Source organism: Prionailurus viverrinus, chromosome C1 (assembly GCF_022837055.1).
Source record: "Prionailurus viverrinus isolate Anna chromosome C1, UM_Priviv_1.0, whole genome shotgun sequence".
Taxonomy (NCBI): domain Eukaryota; kingdom Metazoa; phylum Chordata; class Mammalia; order Carnivora; family Felidae; genus Prionailurus; species Prionailurus viverrinus.
In genome coordinates this window covers 29,922,854-29,947,880 of record NC_062568.1, presented here as the reverse complement: position 1 = coordinate 29,947,880, position 25,027 = coordinate 29,922,854, and the positions used below count along the sequence as shown (strand labels likewise).

General features: G+C 42.0%; 1 protein-coding gene across 1 annotated transcript in view; it reads left to right on the top strand.

Moving 5' to 3' along the window:
• Nucleotides 1-25,027, top strand: part of AOX1 (aldehyde oxidase 1) — an 84,362-nt gene that overhangs the window by 5,484 nt on the left and 53,851 nt on the right. The window contains exons 5-12 of the mRNA XM_047871123.1: nt 1,151-1,277; nt 4,569-4,630; nt 7,011-7,100; nt 9,444-9,524; nt 11,652-11,796; nt 16,594-16,686; nt 20,596-20,747; nt 22,978-23,071. Coding sequence (XP_047727079.1) covers nt 1,151-1,277; nt 4,569-4,630; nt 7,011-7,100; nt 9,444-9,524; nt 11,652-11,796; nt 16,594-16,686; nt 20,596-20,747; nt 22,978-23,071 — 844 coding nt within the window. The remainder of the gene's footprint in view (nt 1-1,150; nt 1,278-4,568; nt 4,631-7,010; nt 7,101-9,443; nt 9,525-11,651; nt 11,797-16,593; nt 16,687-20,595; nt 20,748-22,977; nt 23,072-25,027) is intronic.

The window sequence follows — 25,027 nt, the reverse complement described above, 5'->3', positions numbered from 1 at the left end:
TTTATTTTGAGAGAGAGTAAGAGCACATAGGGGAGGGGCAGAAAGAGAGGGAGAGAGAGAATCCCAAGCAGACTTGTGTCCCAATCCTGACAGGGGCTTGATCCAAATGAACCATGAGATCATGACCTGAGCTGAAATCAAGAGTTGAACACTTAACCAACTGAGACACCCAGGTGCCCCTCTCCAAATTTTACTTGAAGCTGGGACACAGAGGCTGGTTTTAAGAGAACTGTCACATGCATTGACAGAAAACACACTGACTCCTCTGTCATTGTCACAAAGAATGGAGACAAAGAATTGGAAAATCATAGGTCCAGATCCACCAATACTACAAGTCCTTCCAGGCAGGAGGAGCCCAGAGGGTCTCTGGGTTTCAAAACATGAGAATCAATTCCAGGAAAGGTCAACAAAGGCAAAGGACCCAGCAGAATTTACTAGACTATCTAGGGAGATCAGAGAGGATTACACTCTGAAATCTAGATCAGGGCTTCCCAAATTTTAATGTGTAAAGAATCATCTGGGAACTTGTTAAAAATACAGATTCTGAGTCAGGAAGTTTGGAGCAGAGGCCTGAGGTTTTGCACTTCCTGCAAGCTCCTAGGTGGAACAAACACCACTGGTCCATAGGCTACACTTTAAATAGCAAGCATCTAGGACACAGACCAAAACCTTGTATCTTTGAAAGTAGAACTCCTTTTGATCCAACACAAAAGAACTTAAAGAAGTAAAGTGAGGTCAACAGTAAATAGTCTCCAAAGTAATCAAAATGAGGCAGCTCCATGGTCAGAATTAAGCTGGGCAAAATGTAGAGGTGTTCAAGAAAATTGTTTTTGAAACTTAAACATACTTTCCTTGTAATTACTGATTTCTGGAGAATTCTCACTCTAGGAATGGAAGCTGCACACTGCTAATTCCCAGTTAGAAGTATCTGAGCATCTGAGCTTGAGAGATGATTGTGACGATAGAATATGGCTTCCGAGTCACTTCCACCAGAGCAGCATAGGAAAGGGGACGCTGGCCATCTCTGGGCAAGAGGAGGAGTGCACTGCTTAGGGACTGGTTTTGACCGTGATAAGAGAGGTACCAGGTGTGGACCTCGGTGAGGGGTGCTGACAGCAGAAAGCCTGTGACCATGCATGTGTCCTTCTAGGAGAGGATCGCCAGGAGCCACGGCACCCAGTGCGGATTCTGCACCCCTGGGATGGTGATGTCCATGTACACACTGCTTAGGAACCACCTACAGCCTTCAGAGGAGCAGCTCATGGAAGCCCTGGGGGGTAGGTCTGACATGGAAAAAACCCACCACCTGCCTCAGGCCAGGTGGGAAATATGCCCCAGGCTCTTCCAGCCCTCTCACAAGTCATCCCAGCCCTGCTCAGGGAACCCCCTGGTTGTTTCTAAAGTAGCTACAACTCACCCAGGAGCAGGGAAGAATGGCAGAGCACTTGTTGGAGAGGCCTGCATGGAACACACTGTGTGTGGATCACACACCCGTATTGACACCTCAGTTCTCTATCCAGTGACTTATTTGTCTGCCTTCATTAGGGCTGCCAAAACAAAGTACCACCAACTAGGTGCATTAAAACAACAGGAATTTATTCTTTCAAAGTTCTAGAGGCTACAAGTCTGAAAACAAGGTGTCAGCAGGATTGTGCTCCCTCTGAAGGCTCTAGGGGAAGGTTCTTCCTTGCCTCTTCTTTGCTTCTGCTGTTTGACAGCCATCCTGGTATTCCTTGACTTACGGATGCATCACAGTCTAGTCCCTGCCTCTGTCTTCTCATGGCCTTCTCCCCTGTGTGTCTGTGTCCAAATTTTCTTTTATAATGACCCCTGTCACTAGATTAGGACCCATCCTTTATATATATATATATTTATTTATATATATATATATTTATATTTATATATATATATAAATATATATATATATATATATGAAATTTATTGTCAAATTGGTTTCCATACAACACCCAGTGCTTATCCCAACAGGTGCCCTCCTCAATACCCATCACCCACTTTCCCCTCCCTCCCACCCCCCATCAACCCTCATTTTATTCTCAGTTTTTAAGAGTCTCATGGTTTGCCTCCTTCCCTCTCTGTAAATTTTCCCTCTCCCCCTCCCCCATGGTCTTCTGTTAAGTTTCTCAGGATCCACTAAGAGTGAAAACATATGGTATCTGTCTTTCTCTGTATGACTTATTTCACTTAGCATAACACTCTCCAGTTCCATCCATGTTGCTACAAATGGCCAGATTTCATTCTTTCTCATTGCCAAGCAGTATTCCATTGTATATATAAACCACAATTTCTTTATCCATTCGTCAGTTGATGGACACTTAGGCTCTTTCCATAAATTGGCTCTATGCATCAGCACTCCTGTATCACTTGGGTAAATTCCTAGCAGTGCTAAAGTCATAGGGTAGATCTATTTTAAATTTTTTGAGGAATCTCCACAGTTTTCCAGAGCGGCTGCACCAGTTTGCATTCCCACCAACAGTGCAAGAGGGTTCTTGTTTCTCCACATCCTTTCCAGCATCTATAGTCTCCTGATTTGTTCATTTTAGCCACTCTGACTGGCATGAGGTGGTATCTGAGTGTGGTTTTGATTTGTATTTCCCTGATGAGGAGTGACGTTGAACATCTTTTCATGTGCCTGTTGGCCATTCGGATGTCTTCTTTAGAGAAGTGTCTATTCATGTTTTCTGCCCATTTCTTCCCTGGATTATTTGTTTTTTGGGTGTGGAGTTTGGTGAGTTCTTTATAGATTTTGGATACTAGACCTTTGTCCGATATGTCATTTGCAAATATCTTTTCCCATTCAATTGGTTGCCTTTTAGTTTTGTTGATTGTTTCCTTTGCAATGCAGAAGTTTTTTATCTTGATGCAGTCCCAATAGTTCATTTTTGCTTTTAAATCCCTTGCCTTTGGAGATGTGTCAAGTAAGAAATTTCTGCAGCTGAGGTCAGAGAGGTTTTTTTCCTGCTTTCTCCTCTAGGGTTTTGATGGTTTCCTGTCTCACATTCAGATCCTTCATCCATTTTGAGTTTATTTTTGTGAATAGTGCAAGAAAGTGGTCTTGTTTCATTCTTCTACATGTTGCTGTCTAGTTCTCCCAGCACTATTTGTTGAAGAGACTGTCTTTTTTCCATTGGATGTTCTTTCCTGCTTTGTCAAAGATTAGTTAGCCATACTTTTGTGGGTCCAATTCTGGAGTCTCTATTCCATTCCATTGGTCTATGTGTCTGTTTTGTGCCAATACCATGCTGTCTTGATGATTACAGCTCTGTAGTAGAGGCTAAAGTCTGGGATTGTGATGCCTCCCGCTTTGGTCTTCTTCAATATTACTTTGGCTATTCGGGGTCTTTTGTGGTTCCATACAAATTTTAGGAGTGCTTGTTCTAGCTTCAAGAAGAATGCTGGTGCAATTTTGATTGGGATTGTATTGAATGTGTAGATTGCTTTGGGTAGTATTGACATTTTAACAATATTTATTCTTCCAATCCATGAGTACAGAATATTTTTCTGTTTCTTTGTATCTTCTTCAATTTCCTTCATAAGCTTTCTATAGTTTTCAGCATACAGGTCTTTTACATCTTTGGTTAGGTTTATTCCTAGGTATTTTATGATTCTTGGTGCAATTGTGAATGGGGTAAGTTTCTTTATTTGTCTTTCTGTTGCTTTGTTATTAGTGTATAAGAATGCAACCAATTTCTGTACATTAATTTTGTATCCTGCGACTTTGCTGAATTCATGTATCAGTTCTAGCAGACTTTTGGTGGAGTCTATTGGGTTTTCCATGTGTAATGTAATGTCATCTGCAAAAAGTGAAAGCTTGACTTCATCTTTACCAATTTTGATGGGTTAGAGCGCATCCTAATCCAGTATGACCTCAATTTAACTTGAGTATATCTGCAGAGGTCCTATTTCCAAATAAGGTCACATTCACATGTTCCAGATGTTAGAACCTCAACATATCTTTTTTGGGGGACACATTTCAACCCATAATAGAGCCCTTCACATATTGAAAGGATGCTTTAGAATTTGCAATGCATTTAAGTTACTAAAGAAAAGTACATATTGATCAATAAGCACCATTTTCAGGTGTCAACAATTCCCTAAACAAGTCACCTGTTTAATGTATAGATTCTTAGATTGATACCTGAAGGGGGAGCACAGACATACTCCCTAATCTGCCATTTGCTGGCAGTTGCTTCCTTTACTCTTCCTTTACTCTTTTTGTCCCATTATAGAAAATCATATAGTACATTAGAAATGGCCTATATTTTCTTGTTTTAGGATCCCCTGTATCTTACACAGATACATGTTGAATGAATGAATAAACTAATAGATGGATGCAAGTGAGCTCACCAGACAGACGATCATCTTTAGGGCAGAGAATAAAACTAGAATTGAAGTAGTGGGAAGGTTCATATTCTAAGAAGAGAAAAAGGATTGAATAGTCTGGCAGATATTTAAACACTCTAAAAAAAAAAACCCTAAGTCAGTTTTAATTTTCAAATGAAACCAGTTAAAATAAAGCCTACTGATAAGCATGCTTCTTCTCTGATTAGGTAATCTATGCCGCTGTACTGGGTATCGGCCAATTCTTGAAAGTGGAAGGACCTTCTGTGTGGTGAGTAGGTGACATCCTACAGAGCAAGAATGACAGGGAGAGCTGGTCAAGCCTGGGAATACAGGGGTTGAGTTGTTTAGATCATCTAAGCAGACTATAAGGGAGACCAAGTGAGTTTGTTCCAACTGACTCACAAGAATTTTAGCTATTTGTTAAGGACAGGGTGAAAGTTATACCACATTTGATGTTCCAAAACCCACCACAGAGGGAGGTCAGGTGATCTAACCAGGCATCCAGATATCTTCTACGAATAGTTAAACAAGGCATCAGGCAGGACATGTAGGAGGGCTCCAGTAAACCCAAAGAGACAAGCAAAGGTATGAAATTTGCTTTGGGGAGACAAGGTTAGTTCCAAGAGTCCAGATTGGCTAGGAAAGTGTGAGCAAGTAAAGAAGCCGAATATGTAGAGTAGAATCCAAAATTCACCTCAAGTACAAGAGCACAGGAAGTTTCCTTTACAAAAGATACTTCACTGAGTATCAAGATCAAATAAGAAATCATGGGCAAAGCATGTAGCAAAGTCATGGGGGGCACTTAGTTGCTACTGTTATTGAGGATGCTGTTGAGGCAGGATGGAATTGGGCAGTACTGCCCTTATACCCAAGCAAGAGGGATTCCACATTTGGGAGGGCCCCTTGCTGGTCCTCCTCCAGCCATTCTCAGGAAGCAATGGAGCCAAGGGGACTTGTTCAGTTGGACCCTTCACACCCTTTTCTAGACCATGCTCCAGATATGGTTTCGACCCCATTCCTCGGCCTGACACCAGTCTCTTCCTGAACCCATCTTTCTAGAGCAGATCATAACAGCCAGCACATACACCCCTAGGTCAAAGGGTAGCCAACAACTGGTTGTTTCTGGAGGGTGTGGACAGAGCTGGGGCATTCAGGCCAGGATGCTCACACAGGTGTTTGAGTCCCCTCAGTACAAAAGGGTGGGAAGAGGAGGGCAGTAAGCCAAGGCCAGAGTGTCCATTTATACTCTTGCACTAGATCCACAAATAGTAGGGGTGGGCCTAGAAGTGGACCAGCAGGCTTGTCCCTCTTCCCAGAGCCAGGCAGGTCCCCGGTATGTGCATGTCCCAGACTTTTTTATTTCTTTAATTTAATTTATTTTTTTAATTTACATCCAAGTTAGTAAACATGTCCCAGACTTATAATGCCACATGGGGGAGCCAAAGTTGAAGAGCTAAGAAATAAATGAATGCTTACAAACCCATCAAACTGCTGGTGTAAGTGAAACACTTGTGAAATATGAATAAAGGAAGTTAAAGGAAACTGCTCTCCCTCTGGAGTATGGATGTTATTCACTTTCCCAGGCATAGACTCTGGGGATAAAGGCAAAAATGTGGTTGGACACCCACCCTGTAGCCAACTGGCTACAGGGTGTTTAATGGGTGAAAGAAACTGGGCCCCAGTGGGAATACCCAAGACTCCTCTCTACCAGGCCAAGAGAAGACTGACTATTTCTGTTGTCATTGATTCATGGCCCATTGTGGGCACTCTCAGAGCTCTAACTAAGAGAGGAAGCTCTGGTCACTGGGCCCAGCTGGTTTTGCTTCTTAGTCAGAGTTAGGAAGATGGTGGCAGCCTGAGGCATTTGGGGGAGAGAACTGGGATATCTGGAAGAAAGTATTTTCCTAGATACTGAGGAAAAATTATTTAAGGTAGAAGACACAAGAGGTAAGTTTGGAGGAAATGGGAAATGAAGGAACCAGTAAATGGAAACCTGCTTTAAAGTAAAGTCAGCAATTGTCCATTCATTCCCAGTCAGTCCCATGCAGATCCCAAAGGTATGGAAGACCTAATTCCAAAATAGTTTTTTTTTCATATTTTTTCTTTTCTTTTTCTTTTGTTTTAAACGTCCTTATATAAATGATAACACTCAGTATTGTTGAATCGTATATATACTAGAGAATGGATAAATCATCATTGCCCCAAAAGGCATCATATCAATTAATTCTACTACTAGGAATTCACCTATAAAAAAAATTCAGAGATGTATACATAGCTGTCCATGTAATTAACAGAAATGTTCATTATGTTATTTACAGTTATACAATGTAGGAAAAAATCTAAGTGTATAACACTTTGCTGTATAATGATACAGCAAAAGATTCACAACACAAATGAATAAATAAACATATAAATGGGGGCGCCTGGGTGGCTTAGTCAGTTGAGCATCTGATTCTTGATTTCAGCTCAGGTCATGATCCCAGGGTTGTGGTATCAAGCCCCAAGTTAGGCTCCGCACTGAACATAGCACCTGCTTAAGATCCTCTCTCTCCCTCCCTCTGCCCCTCCCCCTGCCTCAAATTAAAAAAAATAAATAAATAATAATAATAATAAAAAGTTTTTCATCTCAAGGCATTTCACTGTCCTAGGAGTCAACTGACTGTCAAAAGAAAAGAACAGGAAAATGCTGCTTGGATCTGGAAGGAAATGATTCTTCCTCACTCAGCAGGGAAAGTGACGTGAGTCTCTGTCTGTTGTGTCCTCTCTGGGAGTATTGCTAAATATTGGCCTAGTGTTACTGTGCTTGTGAGTTTTGATGGTCATTCTCTGCATCACATTCAAATCTCCAAAGAACATGCACTAATCAATCACTTTTCATTTGGGAACCCAGTAATGAGGTGATTGAAAATCAGGCTCTGATTTTGCCCTTCAGTCTCTGAAAGAATCAAACAATAAAACATAAACCTACTCAGACAAGAGCAAACAGACCTGCCCCAACTATGATGAGTCCCATCCTTGGGTGGAAAAGGGTTTTTGTGACTGACCTGACTCAGGCAGAGCTGTCCTCTATCACTGTGTCCCCCTTTGTAGAGAGAGGGCACTGCAACCTCAGCAGGAGAGCCTGTCCAAAGTCACATGGTGAGTTCATGATTAGCACAGCTGGGAAGTCCAGCCTGAAATACTGCAGTCTCTGGCTTTGCTCTCTGAGAGATACTAGTTTTCAGAAGACCCTGCTAAGTTCTTACAGGAATTACTTACAGAAGTTAGAATAAGGATAAAATAGAGTCTGCTCCCTGTAGACAAGGAAATATGAGAGAACAGAGTTATCCTTAGATGAAACTGAGCCCATCATCCCCCTGCTGTACCTATTTCTATCCTGCACACCTACCTAGTTCCCATTCTTGACCTCCCACTGCCACCTCATTTTGGTCTGAAGAAGGTGTGCAATGGAATAGAGGGTTTTTGCCAAAGAAGGCCGGCTGTACCCCCCACAACCACTTCACAGAGGACCAGTGCACCTCAGAGAGCTCAATACATTTTAAAGTCTGATTCTCGATTTTGTGGCCCAGGAAGTCAATCTGGGCAATGATTGGGCTCTGGGGGCCACCTGATTTACTTTAACCAAACTCGAAGAACATGATATTTAAACTGGAGTGTGCCCTAATATACATTTACAGAAACGCAATCCTAAAATGGATCTTATGGTCACTGAGCCGCATGCTTTTTCCTTTTGGGAAAACACACACAGAAAGCACATTATAATGAGGTTGCTTGGTGAGCATGGATGCAGAGCAATTGGATAATCTTAAGGGTAATATCACAGAATACCCCTCTCTTCCACCAGGGTAGACCAGCTGGATGGCAGATGTCTGTCCCATGACTCTCCCTTCTCTTAAATCTATGTTAATATCTTCCATTACTAAGTCCTGGCCTAACACCTGGTTAGAGAAACTTTAATTCCTCAGATCTGATTCATTATGTTTGTTTTACATTTTCATTCTCACACACTATCTTATTTCTAGGTTTTAGAGATGTATCACATTATTGCCCCCTCTTCAGGAATGTTTTCTAGGAATAAGTGTTTCCAAAGCTAAAGCAGATCTCTTCCAGACAACATTAGAGTTTGGGTAACTTTTCACTGTGCTTTAGGTATCCTTATTGGTAAAAATGGAAATGATAGTTTACTTTATTTCTAAAATTGTTGCAAGGACTAAACAAATTATTAAAATACATAAAAGCACTTGGAATGTAACACCCTGTAAATGTTACCTATTATTATTAAAATTAGTGGGGGCAGTGTTTATGCCTAGGCATGCATGTCTAGAGTCATTTTTATTTAAACTTCAGGACTTCTCAGAACCTTTAGCATTTTGAATCCTGACTTGACAGGTGACAGAACAATGTCTGGGGCACAGTGGAGATGAGGTCCCAAACTTATTAACCTCTGATAGTTTCTTATAGATTGCCTTGGTGTTTCACAGGGTACTCTTTAAACTACTTCAGAGAATATTCTTTGCCTTAGTATCATATCAGTGGTAGAGTATTTCTCTTACAATAAGATTTTATTTAAAACATTTATTTGGTTTGGGGCACCTGGCCGGCTCAGTTGGTATAGCATGCAACTCTTGATCTTAGGGTTGTGAGTTCAAACTCCACATTGAGTGTAGAGATTATTTAAAAATAAAAATCTTTTTTTTAAATGTTTATTTTTGAGAGAGAGAGAGAGACAGAACATGAGCAGGGGAGGGGCAGAGAGAGAGATGGAGACACAGAATCTGAAACAGGCTCCAGGCTCCAAGCTCTCAACAGAGTCCAATGCAGGGCTTGAACCCACAAACCACGAGATCATGACCTGAGCTGAAGTCCGATGCTCAACCAACTGAGCCACCCAGGTGCCCCTAAAAATAAAAATCTTTAAAAAAAAAAAAACACTTTTATTTGGTTTGAACTATTTCCCATTACTCCCGCATTAGGAGAGTAGGAAAGTTATTACTATGTTCATTTTGCCTAATTATTGTAAAGAATTACAACAGTTTCCAGTTTAGCTGTGCTGACAAGGCCATCTTCTGCCCTTTATACAGATTTGCACAGACTTATTTGTGGAAGAGGAGTTCCAGCCCTTGGACCCTACCCAGGAGCTCATATTTCCCCCAGAACTCTTGGTAAGATGAGTTGAGTGCTTTATGTGTATGTATAAATGTCACTGGTTATAAACTCAGTTTTATAAAACCACCCTTTCCTTCCTATGAAGTTGTCAAACTGTGGAAATATTTGATCACATCAAGAAGTCTGTCCTCACCCAGCTCATCAACCCTCCCTAGCTAATGCCCTTGACACGCTCACTGAAGCCTCAGCAAAGTCTTTTTTTTTTTTAATGATTCCATCATTATTGTCATCGTTGTCATCTGCAATGCCCTTGTTGACTCTTCCAAGCCATCCAGCTTTGCTCAGCTTCTACCTTGGTCTTCCAGCCACTCCAGTACATTGAATCCAAGGAGCACTTCCAGCCCTCCCTATGCCTTACCTTTCCTTCTATCAGCATCTCTCTTTCCTCTCTGGCATCCAGTGGTCCCATTCTATAAAATACTTATTTCTGAAGGGGTTCTGAAAGAGGTGTTCATTCATTCATTCATTCATTCAACAAACTTCAATCATCCAGCAACATGCCAGGTACTGTTCTAGGTACTGAATCGACAGACAGCAAGGAATAAAACAAACACAAAAACCTACCTTCAAGCAGTTGTAATCTGGTAGGAGAGGCAGATAATAAGCAAGATAATAGAAAGAGATACAGTGTGTTAGCCAGTGAGAAGGGTTAAGAAGGGAAAAGATAAAGCAGAAAAGGGGGATTGGATACGGGCCAGAGAAGATTTCTCCGAAAAAGTTTCAAAACTTTGAAAAAAGTTCTAACGGAAGTGAGGGAGCAGCCTCAGTGACATGTGGGGGAAAAGCAGTCTGGGCAGTGCAGACACCAAGTGAAAGGTGCCAAGTTTAGGAGAACACCTGCTACAGTCAAGGGAGAGAGCAGGGCCCAGCCTGGCTGAAGCACAGTGAATGAGATCAGAAAGGCACTGGGAAGCAAACCATGAGGACTTAGGCTACTTGGCTTTTACCCTATGAGAAATGAGAAATGATTAGGGAGGTTGGACAGGGGAGGGGCAAGTTCCTATTAATGTTGTAATGGGATCTGGGATCATTCTGGCTGCTGGGATGGGAATAGCCTGCTGAGAAGCACAGGAAGGAGCAGTAAGTGGGGAAGGGATGGAGGGAGAAAAAGAGAATCCCAAGCCAACTCCACGCTCCACACAGAGCCCAATGGAGGGCCCCATCCCACAACTGTGAGACCACAACCTGAGCCAAAATCAAAGTGCCCCTCAGAAAAACAAAATAAAAAAGGACAAGATAAATGATAAAAAACAAAAAACAAAAAACCTCAGGGCCTGTGGGCAGTTCAGTCAGTTAAGCATCAGACTCTTGATTTAGGCTCAGGTCATGGTCCCAGTGTCATGAGATATCGAGCCCCGTGCCAGGCTCTGGGCTGACAACTCGAGCTTAGTCAAAGTGCTAATGCTATCCTGAGAGATGGAGGCCTGCATGTAGGTGGTGAGAAGAGAGTCAATTCTGGATATAGCTTGAAGGAGAGCCAATGAGATTTGCTGCTGACTGTGATATGGTGTGTGGGAGAGAGACAGACTGTCTCTGGGAAGAGACTGACTCTGACACTTTGGGCAGCTGGAAAGGTGAGTGGCCATTTACAGAGAAGGGGAACAGCTCAGGAAGAATAGGGCATTTTTTTGGTGGGGGTTCCTTTTTGGGAGCTTCAAAAAGAAGGGGATATGAGGAGCTCATTTTGGGATATGTTAAATCTGAGATGCCTATTAGACATCTGAGAGGAGACATCAAGTTCTCATTCAGATATATGAGTTTGGATTTCAGAGTAAGAGTCAAGGCTGAAAATACTAATTTAGGAGCATTAGTATAATTATGATTTTTAAGGCCATGATACTAAATTATGTTCAATTAATCTATACTGAATTGTCATTGACAGGTGCCAGCTTATATTGTCACCTGCCTACAAAGAGCTATATATCAAAAGTCTTAAGTTAAAGGAGTAAATATCTATTTATGGAAGTTCAGGCATTAGTCAGTGTGTGTAGTGAGTATCTTCTTAGTCAAGTGGACTTCAGGACTCCTGAAATCTCTCTGGAGGAATATACCTCCACTTGGATCTCACATAAGCCAGGATGGCAGGTGTGCGCATGTACATCCACATTTTCATTTGCACCTAGAGAATGGCAAAGAACCCAGAAAAACAAACCCTGACCTTCCATGGAGAGAGGGTTACCTGGATCTCCCCTGGCACCCTCAAGGATCTCCTGGAGCTGAAAGCAAAACATCCTGAGGCCCCTCTCATCTTGGGCAACACTTCACTGGGTGAGTGATTACAGCATTTTTCCTCTCACTGCCAAGCTGGTCCTCCTGTCCCCTACTTTGCTCTCAGTCTATAAAAACTACTTTTTAAGGATAAAAGCCTCAACCTTTATAATAAAAATAATATAATAGTATATTATAAAACATATATAATATACCATTGTATATCATATGATATGATTATCTAATTATATAATTTTGTACCCTGGGAGTATGCAGCATGACCCCCTGAGGTATGGGGAAAAAAATATTAGAGGGTATTTTGGGTTTTTTGTTTTTGTTTTTGTTTTGAGAGAGAGAGAGAGAGAGAGAGAGAGAGAGAGAGAGAGAGAGCATGAGCCAGGGAGAGGGGCAGAGGAAGAGAGGGAGAATCTTAAGCAGGCTCCATGCTTAGTGTGGAGCCCAATGTGGGGCTCCATCCCATGACCCTGGGATCATGACCCCGGGATCATGACCCCAGGTGAAATCAAGAGTCAGACTCAATTGACTGAGCCACCCAGGCACCCTGAGGGTTTTTTTCTTTTTTATCATTTAATTTATCTTGTCATTTTTTATTTTGTTTTTGTTAAATAGTGAGTAGATATAATGGAAGTCTGTAAAATATGCATGGGTACATTAACAGTGCACACCCAGTTACCAGCTACACCCAGTTTAAGAATGAGCACTTTACCAAGAACTTTGAAGGCCCGGGAGCCCTCCCAAACCACATCCCCTTCCCTTCCCTTCCTCTCAGAAGCACTCATTAGTCTGAATGTGGTAGTGGTCAGTCACTTTCTTGTATTTACAATTTTACCACATATATTTGAGCCTTTAAGCAATATGTCATTTACCTTAGCATATTTTTGAACTTCACATAGAGTGACATAGTGTCATTCTTCAATTTGCTTTGTTTGTTCAACATTCTTGGCCTGAGATACACTCATAGTGTTGCAGGTAACTGCTAGACTCCATTGTGTAACTACATATAATTTGCTCCTCCATTCTACTATTGAAGGACATGGAGCGATTTCCAAGTTTTGCCTATTATTAATATTCTTTTTTTATTATTAAGTTTTTTATTTTAATTCTAGTATGGTCAATATACAGTGTTATATTAGTTTCAGGTGTGCAATATAGTGATTCAGCAATTCTATACATTAGTCAGTGCTCATCATGAGAAGTGTACTCTTTAATCCCTTTCACTTATTTCACCTCCCCCCGCCCCCCAGCCACCTCCCCTTTGGTAACCATCAGTTTGTTCTCTATAGTTAAGAGTCTGTTTCTTGGTTTGTCTCTCTCTTTTTTTCCTTTGCTCATTTGTTGTTTTTTTTCTTAAATTCCACATATGAATGAAATCTTATGGTATTTGTCTTTCTCTGACAAACTTATTTCGTTTAGTATAATGCTGTCTAGCTACCTCCATGTCATTGAAAATGGCAAAATTTCATTCTTTTTGATAGCTGAGTAATATTCCAGAGAGACAGAGAGTGTGTGTATGTGTGTGTGTGTGTGTGTGTGTGTGTGTGTGTGCACATGTGCGCGTCTCTGTGTGGGTGTCTGTGTGTCACGTCTTCTTTATCCATTCATCAATTGGTGGACACTTGGGCCGTTTCTGTAATTTGGCTATTGTAGATAATGCTGCAATAAACATAGGGGTGCATGTATCCCTTTGAATTAGTGTATTTGGGAGGTAAATTTCCAGTGGTGTGATTCCTAGATCATAGGAAAATTCTATTTTTAACTTTTTGAGGATGCTGCATACTGTTTTCTACAGTGGCTGCACCAGTTTTCATTCCCATCAGCAGTGCACAAGGGTTTCTTTTTCTACACATCCTCACCAATACTTGCTATTTCTTGTGTTGTTAATTTTAGCCATTCTGACAGGTGTGAGGTGGTATCTCGCTGTAGTTTTTTTTTTTAATTTTTTTTCAACGTTTATTTATTTTTGGGACAGAGAGAGACAGAGCATGAACGGGGGAGGGGCAGAGAGAGAGGGAGACACAGAATCAGAAACAGGCTCCAGGCTCTGAGCCATCAGTCCAGAGCCTGACGCGGGGCTGGAACTCATGGACCGCGAGATCGTGACCTGGCTGAAGTCGGACGCTTAACCGACTGCGCCACCCAGGCGCCCCTCGCTGTAGTTTTAATTTACATTTCCTTGATGATGAGTTATGCTGAACATCTTTTTGTGTGTCTGTTGGCAATCTATGTGTCTTATTTGGAGAAATGTCTGTTCATGTTTTCTGCCCACTTTTAATTGGATTATTTGGTTTTTGGCTATACACTTGCATAAGTTCTTTATTTTGGATAGTAACAATTTATCGGATATGTCATTTGCAAATATCTTCTCCCATTCAGTAGGTTGCCTTTTAGTTTTCTTGATTGTTTCTTTTGCTGTGAAGAAGACTTTATTTTGATGTAGTCCCAATAGCTTATTTTGGCTTTTATTTCCCTTGCCTCATGAGACATCTAGAAAAATGTTGCTACAGTCAATGTCAGAGACATTACTGCCTGTGCCCTCTTCAAGGATTTTATGGTTTCAGGTCTCACATTTAGGTCTTTAATCCATATTGAGTTTGGTTTTATGTATGGTATAAGAAGTGGTCCAATTTCATTCTTTTGCATGTAGCTGTCCAGTTTTTCCAACACCGTTTGCTGAAGAAACTGTCTTTTTCCCATTGGATATTCTTTCCTCCTTTGTTGAAGATTAATTGACTAAACACTTGTGGGTTTATTTCTGGTTTTCTATTCTGTTCCATTGACCTATATGTCTATTTTTATGCCAGTACCATATTGTTTTGATTATTACAGTTTTGTAATATAACTTGGAGTCTAGAATTGTGATACCTCCAGATTTGCTTTTCTTCATGAAAATTGTTTTGGCTATTTTTGGGTCTTTGGTGGTTCCATACAAATTTTAGGATAGTTTGTTCCAGTTCTGTGAAAAATGGTGTTGGTATTTTGGTTTTTGGCTATTGAGTTGTATAAGTTCTTTATTTGAGATACTAACACTTTTGATGGAGATTGCATTCAATCTGTAGATTGCTTTCGGTAATGTAGAGATTTTAGCAATATTTGTTCTTCCAACCCATGAACATGGAATATCTTTCCATTTTTCTATGTTATCTTGAATTTCTTTCATTAAAATTTTATAGTTTTCAAAGTACAGGTCTTTCATCTCTTTGGTTAAGTTTATTCCTAGATATTTTATTGTTTTTGATGCAATTGTAAATGGGATTTTCTTAATTTCACTTTCTGCTGCTTGATTATTAGTACATAGGAATGCAACAGATTTCTGTACATTGATTTTATATACTACAACTTTACTGAATTCATTTATCCATTCTATGATTTGGGGGTGGGGATTAGTTTTTAGGATTTCCTGTATATAGTATAACATCATCTGCAAATAATGAAAGCTTTACTTCTTCCTTACTAATTCTATTTCTTATTACTTATTCCTTACTAATAAGTAATACTTATTCCTTACTAATTTTATTTCTTTTTGTTGTCTAATTGCTATGGTTATGACTTCCAGTACTATGTTAAATAAAAGAAGTAAAAGTGGACATCCCTGTCTTATTCCTGACCTTAGGGAAAAGTTTTCAGTTTTTCTCCATTGAGTATGATATTAGCTGTGGGTTTTTCATATAAAGCCTTTATTATATTGTGGTATGTTCCCTCCAACCCTACTTTGTCAAGAGTTTTTATTATGAATGGATGTTGTACTTTGTCAAATGTTTTTTCTGCATCTATTGAAATGATCCTATGGTTTTTATTTTTTCTCTTATTGATGTGATGTATCAGGTTTATTGATTTGCAAATATTGAATCACCTTGCATCCCAGGAATAAATCCCACTTGATTGTGGTGAATTATTATTTTTTTTAATGTACTATTGGATTCAGTTTGCTAGTATGTTGTTGAGGATTATTGCATCTATGTTCATCAGTGATGTTGGCCTATAGTTCTTTTTCTCAGTAGTGTCTTTATCTGGTTTGCTATCAGGGTGATACTGGCCTCACAGAACGAATTTGGAAGTTTTCCTTCTTCTTCTATTTTTTAAAATAGTTTGAGAAGAATAGGTATTAAGTGTTCGGTAGGGATGCCTGGGTGGTTCAGTCAGTTGAGCATCTGACTCTTGATTTCAGCTCAAGTCATGATCCCAGAATGATAGGATCAAACCCTGCATCAGGCTCTGTGCTTAGCACGAAACCTGCTTAAAATTCTCTCCCTCTGTCCCTCTCCCCTGCTCATGCGTTCTCTCTCTCTCTCTCTCTCTCTCTCTTTCTTTAAAAAGAAAAAAAACTAACTTAAAAATTTTTTTGGTAGAATTCACCCATAAGGCCATCTGGCCCTAGACTTTTGTTTATTGGGAGTTTTTTTTATTACTGATTCAATTTCATTGCTGGTATTCAGTGTGTTCAAATTTTTTATTTCTTCCTGCTTCAGTTTTAGTAGATTATATGTTTCTTATGGTGAATATTCATATATGTTATATGTTTCTTATGATGAATATTCTTATATATGTCTCCTGGTGTCAATGTGCAAAAGCTTTCTAAGAACCTCCCATCCATTTTATTTTCTGGTTTTATAAACATATAATGAATGTATAAATAAGTAAATACATGTACTGGGAGAACATCCCTATAAATTTACTTTGCAGGAAATATGGCCATTGCTTTCATATTTATACACATTTATTACCAATTAAAAAATGGTATCTGAATATTTTTATGAGAAATTTTCAGTACCAAAAAAAAGGCATATTCTCTTTCCTAAATCTGTCTAATACATATATATTTATTTATTTACTTTTCAGGACCTGCAATGAAATCTCAAGGACGTGTTCACCCAATTCTCCTCTCTCCTGCTAGGATTTCTGAGCTCAGTATGGTATTTAAAGCAAGTGATGGTGAGTTCCTGATGTTCTTAGTAAAGCATTAGTGAACCAATCCCTGCACTAAACTTACACTTACCAAGTAGTCTGAAACCTCCTCATACATTTGTCTTGTCTGGCCTATTTCTAGCTCTTCATCATTTTTCTGATGTGATATAATATCCCATCCATAAAACCTTGCCATCAAAAGCTTTGCAGAATATGAGGTATTCAGATGATATTATTCAAGACCTTCTAGTCACATGCAGGATTCTTGCCTATAAAATGTTATGTGACCAAAAGACAATAAATTTGCAGTGTAATTTTGATGGGAAGACAGTGAGAGAACTAGTGCCATCCATCGGTTGAACAGTCAATTCCTAGGAGGGAGGATGCTTGCAGGGGAAAGTGGGAGAAATATCATCAGGCACTCAAATGCTACTTGTTTCATATGGACAATGGCAAGAGGTAAAATAAGACAAAGACCTGTCCAGGTAAACACCTCTAGTCACTTACAACATCCTTCAGGGCCCACTACCTGCCAATACTACTACATCAGGCAAGGTGGTACTCACAAAGTAGTAAGAAAGCATGCAGGACTTTGCCTTCTTTTACAGGGAACCTTATTTCACTCCTCTCCTCATCCCCCAGACCTCCTAGCATGTAAGTACATGCATATAAGTGCTCAATTCAATGACTGACAAATGAAGAGTGGGAAAAAAATGAATGAATGGGTGGGCCAGGAACTTGAGTTTGGGATGCAGTGGTAGTAATGACTTTCTTAACTTAGACAACAAGGAGTTAGAACTGAAAGTTTGAGTCAAGACTTACTGGCCATTGTGTGCCTGTGGGCATCACTGGTAAGCAGGGCAGGGGACCTACCTTGGGTGTATCACTGCCATCTAGGAGTCCCGCCTTCCTGGCTTCTAACCATCATCAGCCAAACTTAGACTGTGCTGCAGACCAGCAAGCATGCCCTTCCCTGACCTCACCCCACCCATTTGCAAGGGGAGGAACCCTTCCTGGTTTTGCCTAGCACTGCAGCCTCACAGCTTCAGGTTTGGGACAGTTCAAGTAGCACCCCTAAATGTCACTCAGAAAATGAGGGGAATGTGCTTAGACTCACTCAAAATCTTGGTGAAGGCAGAAGGGAAAGAAGAGGGAGAGCAGCATGGGTGGGTTGGGAGCAGAGGTGACCAGTACAAACAGAAGGTTAAGACAGGAAAACCCTTCCCTGACCTTCACCCCAGGCATCATTTAACCCACCACTTTCAAACTTCTCTGTCCACAACCCTGTCCTCAAAAAAATCTGAAATAGAGTAAGTAAATGAAAATAAGATGCTCTGTTTGAAGGAAAGGGGAGACTTCTCACCATCCCTCTGTCTCCAGGCCCCTGTGTCTATGCCTGAGAGACCCCTTCAGAGCACAATTCATATCCCTCAGTGTAACCGCAGTCCCTCATCTCAGGAATTCCTCATGAGGAAGCCAAGATGCAAAAGGAAAGTAAACTTGCCCAAGGTCCCTGAACTGGCTGGTGGCCAGGTCACCAAGCCACATATCTCCCATTTCCAATTCAGAACCCTTTCCGTTAGCACCCTTCCTCATCCTCCAGGCCCACCCCAGGGCCTGTCCAATTGGTTGTTCAAATGGACTGCTCAGTTTGGATCTGCAAAAAAGTAGAGCCAGATTCTGAAGTCTGAGGAAACAGTATGCCCTCCTCAAGCCCTCTTAAAATTAAAGTGTGAGTACCCTCTAGTGGCAGAATGTTCCTTCAGGAATATTTCTCTGGATTCTTGAACCTTTCCTAAGGCCCAGAAGAATGCAGGACACTGGTGAGGGAAGGGTACATTGGAGCCAGGTGTGTGTGTGTGTGTGTGTGTGTGTGTGTGTGTGTGTGTTCCCCCCTCCCAGAACCCCCTCCCACAGGAGTTAAATCTCTGTGACAGCTTATGTTTGTTTAAATTTTGCATGCTAATCCATATCACATACATGTTTGACTTAGTGTACATTTTTTTCCCTCAAAATCTTTAGTATATTAAATGCTCCAGAAAATCCCTGCATCTTTATCCCATAGACCCATGAACTCTGAAAAGCATGAAGTTAAAACAAAACCCACATTCTCAGAATCAAAGTTAAAGCTCTTTCCAACTACTGGAATATAAGCTAGGTGTTATGACCAAAGATGTAGTAAAATACGAATAGTACAGTAAATACAATTTTCTCAGTGCAGCTATGCCATGGCTCGCCCAAAGCCAGGGGGTAATGTGAGCAGTGGAATCAGAGCAGAGCAGACAGCTAGACTTTTACTCTCCCCTGGGGCTGAACTGCCCTATTTTACCTACATCAAATAAAAGATGGTTGTGCTGGTCTGTATGATGCTTCTGACCTATAAATAAATAAATAAATAAATAAAGTCTTTTTGGTTTTGACTTCTTCCCTACTAATAAGGCTCTGGGTCTATTAGGTAAGAGGAATTGTATGACAGGAATCAAGCTTGATCTTCTCAGTGCTCCTGTGAGCAAAAGTATGGCCAGGATTTTTGCAGAAGTTAAAGACCAACCTCCGGTGGACCCTGTGGTGAGAGGAAGCAGCAGACCATCGCTGATGGGTCTGGGATGGGCTCCTATGTTGCAGAGTGCCTTTTATGAAACACTGGGCCGCAATAGGGTAAGGACTCTAGGTTGAGACATTCCAGGAAGGAGTAGCAGTTTAGTTACCTTCAGGCAAGATTTGCCTAGTATAAGGATAATAAAGAACAGAGAGTAGTTTCCCTAATCAATTAGGTTGGCTGTGATTATTGAAGTCACAGGTATGTTATGTGTTATGTGGGTATGTTAGCAAAGGTGGGGGAAGTATTGTGCCAAGTACATTTTTAATATTGATAAAATATAAAGCTATATGGGAGGGTAAAATATTCTCAAAGATTAATCTACAAGAGAAAACTCAAAGCATAGCCTGTGACATTATGAAAACAGACTAACTGCAATTAGAACCCAGCCCTGGAAGTGATGTCCAATCAGACTGTACGCGAGAGCAACTCATTCTACAAACCTGAGGAAGTAAAGGATTAATTTCAGAAGGCCAACTAAGTGATCTCCTGATGACTTGGGTGATTGCTTCACTTCAAAGATTGATCTGAACTTTTTTCATACCTATTGTGGGGAAACCCCAAAGCTGGTGCTAGTATCCTGCCTATACTCACAAGTATACCTGCAACACCTGTTAATTTTTAATTACTTCCTTTTTCAGGTGGCACATAGCATTGCCCCAATCCTTCTGGATGCTTTCCCATCGCTTCTGCTTTTCTGGCCCCTCCCTGGGGACTCCCAATGTCCTGAGACCCAATAATACCCAAAATAATACTTGGGGAAGCTCTTCCCAGAGGCTATGTTCATTCTGATTACCTGGTGCCCCTCCTGTAAAAGATTTAGTCTCAAGGCTACCTATAGAGGTGGAAATCAGCAGTCAAAGCATTATTAATTATAGACAATGATCTGGGCAATTGAAAGACCTTTGCAATTATTTTAATGCCGTCAGATTTATTCCCCTTAATCACAAAACAGCTTTGCATAGCTTCACTGTGGTTAGTTGGGGGGGGGAGGGGTCAAGGAAAGCTCTAGTAGAGTCTGCCACCTGCTACTTGTCACTGTCATTCCTTCTCTCTAGCCTCTCTTTCCTTGCATTTGTCCAAAGGAGAGTATAGACCAGCCCAGGACTCCTAATCCTGGCTGCACAGAATTACTGGGGAGACTTTGAAAGAACCCCATCCAGAGATTCTGATTTAATTGATCTGGGAGTAGAGTATCGGTGCTGTTTTAAGTTCCCAGTGATTCTCTGTACAGCCAGTGTGGAGAGCCAATGTACCAACTGTACACTAAGGCCCAGCACCAGGATTATAATTCAGTTGCTTCTCCAATGTCACCTAAAAAAACTTTTCTTTTCTAGGACTGACAATAGGTGCTGGCTGCAGTCTGGCCCAAGTGAAGGACATTTTGGCTGAGCAAGTTTCCGAACTCCCAGAGGAGAAAACTCAGACATACCGAGCCCTCCTAAAGCACCTGAAGAGTCTGGCAGGACAGCAGATCCGGAATATGGCAGTATGTCCTCTGGGCCAATCATTGGGCACACTGCACCTATTTCTTTTCTTTTCTTTTTTTTTTAAGTTTATTTATTTTGAGAGAGAGAGAGAGGAAGGGCAGAGAGGGAGAGAGATAATCCCAAGCAGGCTCCGTGCTATTAGTGCAGAGCCCGATGCGGGGCTTAAACTCACAAACCACGAGATCATGGCCTGAGCCGAGAACAAGAGTTGGACATTTAACCAACTGAGCCATCCAGGTGTCCCTACACCTATTTCTTAAGTTCACTGAAATGTTAAAATAAGCACTGGCAGAATCATTGTGCAAAAAGGTCTCAGCAGATTGAAACAACAGGCACAATAAATAAATGTTTAATATTTAACAAACATTATTAAAAATATATTTAAAAAACGACTCTAAATCAAGTTCAGTAGAATAGCCAAGTGACAATGTAGGTGGGAGAAAAGGAGATCACAGTTTTGCTCATTTCATGATAAGAATGTCAAAGAAACTAATTTAGTTTTAGGCTGTATTAACAGAAGTATAATACCTAAAATAAAGAGGGTAGCTTTCTCTACTCCATACTGTTCAGACCACAGCTAGAGAATAATGTACAGATCTGGGAAGCACACTTTGAAGTCTGGCCGGTTTTGACCTCAGAAGAAAGCAAAAGAGACATAGGTTTTCAAAATATGCATGCTCCCTCTTCTACATACCCCAAATGGTGTGTTAGAGATCCTTGGCATATGAGGAATCAGGGGAAGAGACAGTTCCGTGAAAAAGCTCTTCAAATGTTTCCAAAATGTTCTCTCTTCCTGTTAAGAACTCTGACAACTTGCAGCCTGGCAAGGAGATCATGGCAGGAGAGTAAGGGCTTGGAAACCACATCAGAAAGAGGAATGGTGGGGGTTGGGGCAGTCAGAGAGACCATGAGAGCTGCCTTCAAATATTTTTTTAAGTTTATTCAAAGGCAGAGAGAGAGAGAGGGAGAGAGAGAATCCCAAGTAGGCTCCTCTCTGTCAGTATGGAGCCTAATGCAGGGCTCGAACTCACAAACCATGAGATCATGACCTGAGCTGAAATCAAGAGTCTGATGCTTGACTAAGCCACCCAGACCCCCTGCCTTCAAATACTTATAGACTCATGAAGACAGATGTGATTTATTTGATATAACCACAAAGGGTAGAGGTAGAAGTATGACTGATAGGGGAAAGTCCAGGGAGACAGAATTCAACTCAGTGGAAACAAGAACTTTAAAATCAAGCTGTTGATAGAGAATCGGGGATTCCCTGTCTTCACCCATGTTCCAGCCCAGCCCTCAGCAACCAAGATTGTCACTGTAGATTCCATCACTATGTGGGGAGGAGAGTATTAGGTCGAATGGCCATTTTCCTCCCAAGGTCTGAGATGTTATAGGCTCAACCAGATCTAAGAAGGGGCAACTGTCTCTCAGATGCCCAGAACCCCAACACACCTGTATGAAGTCTGGCCATTTCAGGGGCAGAGTTAGATGTGGCTGAGGTCCTATGTACCCAAGGCAGGACGGCATCTTTGTAGCTGATACCACAGCCATCTGTGCTGTGACCAAGGCTGAGTAGGGGGTGGTTCAGAATGGGCCACGGAGACCCACTGTTTAGGTTGGAATCCCAGTCCTGCCCCTTCCTAGCTGGGACACCATGGTCAAATTTCATCATTTCTCTTTGCTGAGTATCTTCAGCTGAAAAATGGAGACAATGGCATCAGTCTCACTGGGTTAAAAAAAAGTAAGTAAATGTGTGTAAAGAAGTAGAACATACCACAGGGTGCCTGGGTGGCGCAGTCGGTTAAGCATCCGACTTCAGCCAGGTCATGATCTCGCGGTCCGTGAGTTCGAGCCCCGCGTCGGGCTCTGGGCTGATGGCTTAGAGCCTGGAGCCTGTTTCCGATTCTGTGTCTCCCTCTCTCTCTGCCCCTCCCCCGTTCATGCTCTGTCTCTCTCTGTCCCAAAAATAAATAAACGTTGAAAAAAAAATTTTTTTTTAAAAAGAAGTAGAACATACCAAATGCTGTGTGAGTGTTGGTTACTATCAGTTCCTGTCCCATCCAAAGTAGTGGGTGAGAGGTTCCTTCCAGACTGTCTGAATGGAGTCTCTCTACCAAGAGGACCAAGATCCCTTGTGACACTTTCACTACAAGAGGACCTTAAGCAGGTGCCTGTGGGGCCTAGGATCTGAGGAATAGAATGACCAAGGCAATAACTCTTTCTTTTTAGTCCTTAGGGGGACATGTTATAAGCCGACATTGCTATTCGGATCTGAATCCAATTTTGGTTGTGGGCAATGCTACCCTCAATCTGATATCAGAAGGTAAGCTACCCCAGAACATTCTAGATTGCACCTAAGATTTTTTGTCTTTCTTTTTAAGGAATTGGTATAAGTCAGAGCGCTGATCTCTGGCTCTTAATCCACCATGGGAAGCTCAGGCTCCTAGAGGAAGACACACTGACACAAGGGAGTGGCTAGTGCTTCCTTCTGGCACCACTGCCGATGTACACACAACATTCACCCCACCATAGCCATGCGACAGCCAGGGGTGGTGTGCAGAGGCTGAGGTGAAGGCTGTCTGCTGTCTGAGGACTGTTGTCTACTCTCCTTCATTCCTACTCCCCTCAGTTGCTGTGTGAGAAGCCACAAGTCTGGGGAAGACACACAACAAACACCATGGTCCCTCTAGGGACAGAAGGAAGACAATGATGAATTTTACATGCTGGCTGAAAGGATCATTCCCTGGGACTGCTCCATGCAACACTACCCTTGTCTTCCTGGAAACACTCAGCTCTCTCCCTGCCTCCACTGCTCCAAGAATGCTGACGTACCCCTTTACTGGGCACTAACTGTATGCCAGGCTGTATTGGACATCTTATACACAGCATGACTAGTCCAACCAACCACCCAGCTGTCACTTGTAGAGACAGGCACAGGATGGGAACCATCATCTGCATCAGGCTCCCTCTCCAGGGCCTCTGGCTCTCCCTCCCATCACTTCTCCTGGTCCTTCACCCATAACCCATCAAATATACACTCCTTCTGTCCCTCCCACTTGGCCAGCCAGTCATTTACCCCTCCTATGGGTGGACCGGACCCAGGCACTAGAGTGCAGGGAAGCAATCACAATCTGCTCCCCACATGAACTTCAGGGGTGTATCCAACCAGGAATTATATCACAGGCAATGTAACACTCCCAAGGGGTTTGTTGGCCATAATACAATCCCATCCCTAACTGGTGGGAAGTGCTGGGAGAGCCTTTGTGCAGAGGAAAAGCTCGCACACCCTTATTCAGCTTTGCATGGGGCCTGCCCAGGAGGGAGGAGAGGAAAGGCCTCACCCTGGCCTGGCCTGGCCTGGTCAGCCATTTTCCTGAGTCCTCCCCGCCTGTGGTTGAATGTGACCCCAACCTGACCCCCAAACACCAGAAAAGAAGAAGCCAAGAATCTGGGGCATCAGGATAGCAAGGATATCCTGGCCTGCATGCAGGGCCTTCTACTACATTAGCAGTAGTGTTCTTCTACTGGAGGTTGGTGGTTACCTTTGGCTTAAGGTCTGTGCTTTTCCAGCTCTGCCAAAGCCACCTCCACCCTGAGTGCAATGTTTCTCCGGTGCTGGTACATGAGCTCACTGACCTAGCAGCAGGGCAGGCCAGCAAAGGTCAGCAGGGGCTCCATCTGGGGTTCTCCTGCTTCCTTCTCAACTACCCCTACGTTCCAATCAGTATTTTGCCTCTTTTTCCATGAACAGAATCCATCTCAGATTCTCTGGGCTGTAGTTTGATCTCCTCATGGCACCTGCTGCGGAGCCGCAAACCACTTTTTAAAACCGGAGGGCCCTGCTCTGACCACTAAATTATAACACTGGGCCAAACGGAGGGTTTGTGAATTGCTCACTTTGTTTGAAAGATGTAGGTCTCCAGTTTAGATGCTAACAGCAGCAGCAAGAACAAAAAGAAATGCAATGACTTGAGCTCTGTTAATAGTGGAAATAAACTCTGTCTCCGCTGAAGCCATGCCCTTACTTTGATCACAGTAGTGAATGAGTTAGATTTAGTTAACCAGCTTCTGCCTGAAGATGAAAATGGTGCAGGCATGACAGGCCTTGGAGGTGGCAGGAGACCCTGTTCACAGAGCACGTATGCAGAGACGAGTAAATGTCAAGAGGCCCTGCTAGTCCTGTCTGTGCAGGGAAGTGGGGGAGCCCTGGACTGCATCACTCTGTGCAGAGGGAGGTGACCTTTTCCTCCTTGCTGCTGACATTTAAGAGTACAGAATA